This window comes from Musa acuminata, chromosome BXJ1-4, assembly GCF_036884655.1.
Source record: "Musa acuminata AAA Group cultivar baxijiao chromosome BXJ1-4, Cavendish_Baxijiao_AAA, whole genome shotgun sequence".
In the NCBI taxonomy this organism is placed as follows: domain Eukaryota; kingdom Viridiplantae; phylum Streptophyta; class Magnoliopsida; order Zingiberales; family Musaceae; genus Musa; species Musa acuminata.
The window spans coordinates 28,114,584-28,124,211 of NC_088330.1; the positions used below are offsets into that span (position 1 = coordinate 28,114,584).

Genomic DNA, 9,628 nt, shown 5'->3' on the forward strand with positions numbered 1-9,628 from the left:
GCTCATGTTTGTGAAGTCCAATTATAGACTTATTCAATTAAATAGGGTTGATTGGTTTAATTTAGGATTCTATGCAGAATTTAAAAATATAAAATTTTATTTTTTTATAATTTTCTCATATGATATATTGGTAAAATTTTTGTTTGTGATAATTAAATTCTAATTATTATTTTGAGATATTTATATAGTTATTCATATGTATATATTTAAAATTATAAAATAATATTTATTTTTCATATAAATATATGATTTATAGTTATCATAATTATAATTATCATATGAGTTTTTTTCCTAATTGATATTTAATAATTAGTTTGATTATTATATTATTATTATTAAATTATATTTTATAAATTAGATTAAAGTATATTTGGTGAATATTATTTGTAACTTAAATCTCTGAGTTTTATCATTATAGAATGTTTTAAATTATATTTTTATATTATTATATTAGTCTTATAACTATCAAAGTAGCTTGGATTAATAAATTTATAAAATTATATTAAAAAATTAATTAAAATAAATATTAAAAATAATATTTATAAAGACATATGAGATTTAGATAATCCTAATAGAAAATCTACTATCAATAATTATACGATGAAATATGATGATACTAATTTGGATATCCTTACAATTAATTATTGTATACCCAAAAGTAATAATGTTATTCCATAATGATGGTTTCAGTTCTTCATCGTGGTAAAATCTTATATGAATATTAGATATATCAATATTTTATTCAAAGGTAAAATAGAGATGATATCAATCGTTCAACATATATTGAAAAACTCAAAGTATTTATATAATATTATTTTATTATAGTGATGCTTTCTTTATTAATTTATTTTATTTTTAGATTAAATTATTATAAATGATTTGAGCATGCATAATTTATACTAAGTTGTTAGATTTTCATCAGACTAGTTGAATGGATCATAGACTTATCTACTAAAAGTTTTCTAAAACAAATAATTGATAATCAAGAAAGGTCTAAATAGTTAAGTTTTATAATAATTATTAATAATATTTAGGCTTTATTATAGTATATAATTAGTATATTAAAATATTTAAAGATAAATTTAAATTTACTAACAAGTCATTAGCTGACGTCTTAACGAAAATACTAACTGAAATTCAATATGATTGTATTAGAGGAATTCAAGATTATATCCTCAAAATAACTAACAGAGTTACAAGGCTTTAGAACATTGGGTATGAATATAGTTGAATCATTTCTTGTATAATTTATTCTTAGATTAGCTCATTTAAAATTCACTATAATAAAATTAAATATAAGTAAAACTTAAATAAGTTGACTAGTATATATATGTAGAAAAAAAATTAAGATTAAAATAGTAATGACTCATAATATTTTTGGTACTACTCTAGAAGTGAATAACAATAAAAGAAAGTTGAAACATAAATCGCTTGATGTTATAAATGATATATAGACTTACAAAAGAAAAATTTTTAAGTGCTTCTATTGTGGCAAGAAAGACAATATAAAGGACTTTAAGGTTTAGTATGAAAAGACTTTGTATAAGTTTGCCCTTTATATACTTTAAATTAAATATTATAGAAGTTATTTTTTAATACTTAGTAGATTGATTCTGATGTTTCAACTTGTTAGGATTGGGGTCGGTACTAAGAAGGGGGGGTGAATTAGTGCAGTAAAAAGATTACGTCTCGATTAAAACTTCGTTCGATAAAAATCGTTTCCGACGAAAACCTTTTCGTAAAGATCTTAGCTTGAAACCCGTTTATAAATGTATTGAACGCAGTAAACGATTAAAGAGGTTTGCAGTAAAGATAAATTGCATAAAGGAAATGCAAACCAGATTTTAGAGTGGTTCGGTCAACGTGACCTACATCCACCTTCGGCTTCCTCCTCCGACGAAGTCACCAGCATCCACTAGAGGCCTTCCTTCAATAGGTGAAGGCCAATCACCTTTTACATCTCTCTTCTTTTTTTACCAGGTTTAGGAGATAACCCTTATAAGCACTCACTCCCCTCTCTTAAATAGAATTCTAACACTTAGACTTGGAAGAGGGAATTTTTAAAGAGATTGCAGCAGCGTTTCTTTGCTTTCAGACTCTCTGTGCTTGTGTGCTTTAACCAGAGATGAGATAGTATTTATAGGCTTCAAATTGATTCAAACTTAGAGCCAAAAACTTTTCCATCCTGAATTCCCCGTGCCGGGCACGGGCGGTACCACCGCCTATGTTGGGTGGTACCACCGCCCAATGTCAGTCGACACTAACATTGTGCTGGGCAGTACCACCGCCCAAGTCTGGTGGTACCACCGCTTGGGGGGTAGTGCTCGGCGGTACCATCGCCCAAACTGGCGGTACCACCGCCTGGCACCTTGCCAGGGGCGGTATAATCACCCAGACTGGCGATACCATCGCCTGACACAATCTCGAAGACTATGCCACGACGGTGAGACTTTTTGGGGTACTGTTTGGCCGTCTTATTGGGCCCAACATAGTTCTTACATGGGCCTAGCTAGTCCCTAATTGGATTGGCCCAAATCCAAGCCTCATTACGTGCTAACTACGAAATCCTAATACATTTGCTAAGCTAAACAAGTCCCTATGCCTATTCTTCCGACGAACTTCCGATGATCTCTCGGCAATATTCCGGTGGACTCCCGACAAGCTCTTGGACTTCATGATGATCTTCTTGGAGAGTTCCGACGAGCTTCTTTGGCAAGCTCTAAGACTTTTTGGTTGGTTCTGCTAGAACTTCCGACGAACGTCCGGACTTCCGACGAACTCTCGAACTCCCAACGAACTCACGTCCTTGACTCCGAGACTTCATTTTGCTTCATATCTTGCTATTGTAGTTAATCCTGCATATGATTTTACTTAATTTTGCTTCATACCTTCCGACGAACTCTCGAACTCCCGAAGCCTTCTGTCGATACGTCGACCGATCCACCGGTCCGACGTCCAATCTTCTGACATGTTCCTCTAGCCCAACATGATTTTTTCTACTTTAATTGTTTAATCTTGATCGAAGCATCCTACGTCACTCAAAACGTAGATTAAAATATAAACACATATCAATTGGTTTCATCATCAAAATACGAGATTCAACACACCTTATGTTACTAATAATAAAGATTCATTTTAATATGAAAACCAAAATAGTATAAAATATTCATCGTTACGGGGAATCATCATAAAGAAAAAGTGATAGTAATAAGTTCTTCTCGCCTATGTCTAGAAAATAATCATTTAATGAATTTTAAGAATGCATGTTATATTCCTATAATTCTAAAATTTAGATTCTTTATCTAAAATTATTAGGATAATATATTCCTTTTAGTGATTGTAAACACAATATATTTATGATTCAATAAAAGTAACTTTTAAATTATGTAGATGGTTTATACAGAATCAATATGAATTTTAAATTTACAACGATCCTATAATCAAATATTAGAATGAAATATAGTTTTATGAATTTCTTGAAATTATATATACATATGTAGGTCACTTTATATTCCCTGTTTTAGTAGAGAGAGATATATATAAGATTTCTAGATTATTGACTTGATTATAGTATGAGGATAATTGAATATGGTAATATAAGATTTTTAGAAAATAATAAATCAGTGAGAGTGAGAATCTTAAATTTTAATCTTGATATTTAGGATATATAGATTGATACTTCTTTATCATTTTATATTTAAAAATTTATTATTCTTCAAATCACTAACTTGATAAAGTGTTTGAAAGAACGTTTTGATTTATCTATAAGAATGAGATTATGATATAGGAATCAAAAGGATCCCTCACTGCTTTCAAGATTTATGGGAAGTGACGATTCAAAAAAATGGCATGATGAAATAAAAGATGAGTTTAAATCAATAGACCAAAATGATGTTTGAGAATTTATTAAATTACATAATAATTATAAAAAAATTTGTTATAAATGAGTTTTTAAAACTAAATATAACTTAAAGGGCAATATCGAATAATTAATTCCCTAAGGCCTTACATCTTAGAGTATTTAAAAGAATATGTTCTTATGATTAGATTTATGAGTAATTTATAAAAGATATAATGATATATGTTTTAATGGATAATAATTGATATATATATATATATATATATATATATATATATATATATAATGATTAAATATGATTGTCTCAATAAGATAAATTATAAGCATCATTTTAGACTATACTAGAAAGAATAAATAATATTATGGCACATAGAAGGAAGTAAGATATTGATGGTATATAACTGTTATGACTTACATTGATAGTGTAACTTAATATAATATTATTATATTTATTAGTCTTATTGGTCAATTTTATAAAATTTATATACATATGTAAAATATCTTTTTAAGAGTTTAGAATTTAATTGATTAAAATTATTTATAAATAATATTTTATTTTATTTATTTTGATTTTTGATATTTTTATGTCTTATTAAACCAAGTGAAAGAACGTTAGATTATATGATTCTTTTTAATTATGTAAGATATATTATAGATTTAATTAAATTCTAATTATGATTATAAGCTAATAGAAAGAAAGTCAAATTATGATATAATTCCTTAGAAGATGACCGAGGCTCTCATACTTATTTATTCTAAATTCTTTACTTTCGTTTATAAATAAATAGGACCTATTATATATTAAATATTATAATATCATGTCCCCTTAGTCCTTATTTATCATTTATAGAAAGAAGTAAGTCTAGTTGTAATAAGAATAGAAAGAAATGAGTCTAGTTCTTCTTATAAATCAAAATTATTATTTCTTTCCAATCCGACGATCTACAAATAAGATATTCTAAATAATATCAAAAAGTACGTTATCCTTATATTGATCTATCATTATTTGGTTTAGATTTTGATATTAAATTTTTATATAATAAAAATATGATTATGCTTACGTGTCACTTTTTATATCCAACCATGTGATAAATGTGAGGCAGAAAAGCTGCTCATGGTTCCCTCTGATCACTTTTTTTCTACTTTTACATTGAAGATATTGAGCCCACCACATTTGTCTATTTCAAAGATTCAAACCTTCTTGGTTGATCTTTTTCTTTTATAAATCAGTAGCCTCTCTCAACATTATATCCTCAAACCTGTCTTCCTTCTCTCTCTCTCTCTCTCTCTCTCGTCTTAACAACATAATTCTGCACAGGATATAGTTAATTTTCGAGCTTTCACGTTTTGGCTGCAGCTATGGCCCTTACTCTACGTTCATCGACTTCTTTCATGACCAACCCCATCGACCCCAGCAAGAGCCACAAGGCCTCCGACGAGTCCCCCAGCTTGCTCCCCCTCAGCCCCCGTAAGCCTGCCTGCCGCCTCCGAGCGGCGAAAGCGTCCAACCACGGCATGATCGAGCGAGCACCGGCAGTGCACGGGGGCTGGAAGGCCGAGCAGCTCCACGGGCTCTCCGGCGTGCACCGAGTTCCCGGAGGGACGGCTCGGGTGCCGGTCTACGTGATGCTGCCACTGGACACGGTGTCGCCGGAGGGGAGACTGCAGAGGGCGAGGGCGCTGAACGCCAGCCTGATGGCCCTGCGCAGCGCCGGGGTGGAGGGGGTGATGGTGGACGTGTGGTGGGGGCTGGTCGAGAAGGACGGCCCCCTGCGCTACAACTGGGAGCCGTATCTGGAGCTGGCGCAGATGGTGGAGAGGAACGGGCTCAAGCTTCAGATGGTCATGTCCTTCCACCAGTGTGGCGGTAACGTGGGAGACTCTTGCAGGTACATCATATTTGATGATGCTTTTGGCTTTGCCTTTTACTTTGTCGCTAATATTCATCTTGTTTAAACTTTGTCCACTGCTAATTCTATATACAATCTTGTATATGCTACCCAAAACTTGGATCCATGCAATTTTGAATTAGATATCCATCCACAAAAGGATTAGTGTCCCATGACATATCTTACTTGATTTGTGTAGATAGCAAGTGTTGGGGGCTTCTTGAGGCTAAGATTCGCCCTTCACAAATAATAGGATAAGTCACTCAAAATATTACAATTTATCAAGAGAAAATAATGCTGAAAACAGTATTTCGTATCTGATTTGTTATGCTTCGATTAGATTAACCCATAAGTATTTTTGTTTTAATTTATGTCTAGTTAAAAAAATATTGCATTTTTATTCCATAAATAAGGCCTATGTTGATTTATATGGACTTAATAGGTATTAAATAATAAAATCATATTTAAGTATTTTGGACCAATAATATAGTCTCAATGATCCCTTCAAATTGAGATTATGATATTGTAAACTATAAATAATCATTTTTAAATCTAAAAAAAGGGGTAAAGATTTGTATGCTAATCATATAATAATTTTCCAAAAAGGCCTTTTTCAAATTTACATCACTAATATAAAGTTTTGATGTTACCTAACGAAAAAATAATTTCTTTATATACAATAGTTTTACATCTTGGGATCTACCAAACCTTTCGGCTTGATATATATATATATATATATATATATATATATATATATATATATATATATATATATATATATATATATATATATATATATATATATATATATATATATATATATATAGTGTAAAACTAGAATTATTTGGGGATTTGGTCATTTCATTGGTAACACAGGCATCCAAAACTACCATAATGTTGCGTGCCAAGCTTCTTCTTGTTCGATAAGCGTTTCTTGCGTGACTCCTCTAAATTGGGAATCTCTCCCAGTTCGAAGTTTGAGGCGTCCAACTGTCTTGTTGCTTGCCTTTGTGGATTTGCTATGGTTGCTTGGCTTAGCGCAGCCTAGTCATTGATTTGATGGCTCTCCTTTGTAACAGTCGTCAATATAATATCATATGCCTCCATGGGGTTGGTGAGTCCACTTTAGCCATGTTAGGTGTACCTCCAATCAACAGTACTTGCATATATTCATCATCCCATTTCACATGACTAGTAAACTGAGGTGGAAGTGTCCTTCACATTGAGAAACAATAATTAAATATATGTTAGTCCAATTGACTTTAGAGACGCATCGAATTTAAGTCTTCAAAAATTAAAATTTGACTTTGAGACGAGAAAGCATCCATTAGAACTCAATTTTTGCTGCAACCTTAGCTCTTCAGTTTTCATTAAACATGACAAATATCAAAAGGAGAAATACTGCAACGCCGGGGTTCTGTTAGTACTTGTTGGCCTGAGCTAATCCAAAGCTTGGAAACTGAATGCAGCGTTCCATTGCCGCCATGGGTGCTTGAAGAGACGAGGAGGGATCCGGACATCGTGTACACCGACAGATCGGGACGACGCAACCCCGAGTACATCTCGCTCGGCTGCGACACGTTGCCGGTGCTCATGGGGCGAACTCCCATCCAAGTCTATTCCGATTACATGAGAAGCTTCAAGGACAGATTCAACTGCTACCTCGGCCATGTCATTGTCGTAAGCATCAAGCATCTCAACAATTCTTTGTCTTCTCGATGTCATCAAATCCAATTGTATCTTTTTCGAAGGAAAAAATGTTTCCGATTAACTCTAGAGTTCCGTACTGAACATATCAATCTCATGAAAGAATCATCAATTCGGCTTCAAATCAATGCAGTCACTTATGTACTTATTGCGCTTCAGGAAATCCAAGTAGGGATGGGCCCCTGTGGGGAGCTGAGGTACCCATCTTATCCTGAGAGCAATGGAACTTGGAGGTTTCCTGGGATTGGAGAATTCCAGTGCTATGACAAGGTGACCATCTAAGATTCGTTACATGCTCAAGATTTGCAGTTCTTTTTGCCCAGCATCCCTCTTTTGACAATGGCTAACTTTCCATATACGATCACGCATTAGATAGTCTCACAAATTAAATGGTGTTTATGCTTTGGGACAGTACATGAAAGCTTCTCTGCAAGCTGCTGCGGTTGCAGCCGGACATGAGGAGTGGGGCAAGGATGGGCCGCATGATGCTGGGCACTACAACCAGTTCCCGGAGGACACCGGCTTCTTCCGGAGAGAAGGCACGTGGAACACACACTACGGCAAATTTTTCCTCGAATGGTACTCGGGAACGCTACTGGAGCACGGCGACCGCGTCCTGGCTGCAGCAGAGGCCATATTCCGCGGCACCGGCGCCAAACTATCCGGCAAAGTTGCAGGAATCCACTGGCACTACCGAACCCGTTCTCATGCAGCCGAGCTCACCGCCGGCTACTACAACACGAGGTTCCACGACGGCTACCTGCCCGTAGCAAAGTTGATGGCGACGAGGGGCGTTGTCCTCAACTTCACGTGCATGGAGATGAGAGACGAGCAGCAACCGGGCCACGCCAACTGTTCGCCGGAGCTAATCGTTCGGCAGGTGAAGCAGGCGGCCAAGGCAGCCGGAGCGGAGCTGGCGGGGGAGAATGCATTGGAGAGGTACGATGAGAAGGCGTACTCGCAGGTGTTGGCTACGAGCAGGGCCGACGACAGCATTGGCCTGAGTGCCTTCACCTACTTGAGGATGAACAAGAGGCTCTTTGAAGGTGAGAATTGGCGGCACTTCGTCTCGTTCGTGAAGAGCATGTCGGAAGGTGGAAGGAAGGTTGTGCCCCACAAGAGTGATTGCAGCCACTCCGACCTCTACGTTGGTCACATCACCGGATGCAAGAACTCGAAGATGGCTGAAGCATCCGCTGCCTGATGACTACGAGAATACATACGGAGAATACATACGCAGATCCATGTATACATAATTGGATATGGTTGTTCGGTGTAATTATAGCTGCACGCATAGCAAACAATACACCAGAATTTAAGGACTATACGTAGAACCAAACAAAATTGAAAACTAGTTGGTTGGGCAAAGTATATGTTCATTCAATTGAAGAAATATATATTTATATGACAGGTTTTAATAATTATCTGTAGTTTCATTTTTTTTTTTGTCAATATATGTAGTTTATTTTTCATCATGCAATATCAGGATATATTGCTTTCAAACAGTGGCAAAAATCTCATCTTATTGACACCGTCGATGGGGATTTAAAATTACTATGTTACAATTCTAAAAACTTTGGATAGATTATGAGTCTTTTATACATGATCAAAGAGGCAATGGAAGGATGATCTTTGTGCCCTGTTATTTACTTGTATTTCTTATGACTCCTAATATATAAATCTGCCCTGTGGGTGGAATTCTATGATTTCTAATGTTACTCTGTTGGCTCTCTAACTTTTAAATTATTTTTATAAATGATAAATGGTGAAGGTGAGATTTTATCTTTGAGTCAAATACAAATTTCCTACATTCACAATCTTCCTAACATCACCATGTATGGTTATTTTTGTCTCAAACGCCTATTACTCGATGGGTTATAATTGATTATTAGCCTATATAATTATCATGTTGTTTTATTGATGAAATTAGTTTATGACTTTAAAGTACTTATAAAAATCTATGTATATATATATATATATATATACTTATTTATTGATTATTAATTTTTATTAGATTAAAACTTATCTAGAAATCCTAAATCCAAATATTTTTTTGTTATAACGGGTTTATAAGGATTGAACCATAATGATTAATGGTATATCTCGATTGTGTACCCATCTATGCCACATCGTTATGAGTCTTAAGCCGAGATTTCGAATTTTGTACATTACA

General features: G+C 34.3%; 1 protein-coding gene across 1 annotated transcript; it reads left to right on the top strand.

The window, feature by feature from the left end:
• Window positions 1–5,105: 5,105 nt before the first annotated feature.
• On the top strand, window positions 5,106–8,876 carry LOC135651590 (beta-amylase 3, chloroplastic-like). Its single transcript, XM_065171792.1, has 4 exons — window positions 5,106–5,748; window positions 7,218–7,428; window positions 7,615–7,725; window positions 7,868–8,876. Exons 1-4 carry the CDS (start codon window positions 5,219–5,221, stop codon window positions 8,657–8,659), a joined length of 1,644 nt encoding a protein of 547 aa, XP_065027864.1. The 5' UTR covers window positions 5,106–5,218; the 3' UTR covers window positions 8,660–8,876.
• Window positions 8,877–9,628: the final 752 nt, after the last annotated feature.

What these genes read in the sequence shown, in the direction of transcription:
- LOC135651590 (XM_065171792.1), top strand. Translation starts at nt 5,219, where the DNA reads ATGGCCCTTACTCTACGTTCATCGACTTCTTTCATGACCAACCCCATC. An exon ending in ACCTCGGCCATGTCATTGTC is followed by an intron (nt 7,429 to 7,614) that starts GTAAGCATCAAG and finishes ATTGCGCTTCAG; the next exon opens with GAAATCCAAGTAGGGATGGG. An exon ending in AATTCCAGTGCTATGACAAG is followed by an intron (nt 7,726 to 7,867) that starts GTGACCATCTAA and finishes GCTTTGGGACAG; the next exon opens with TACATGAAAGCTTCTCTGCA.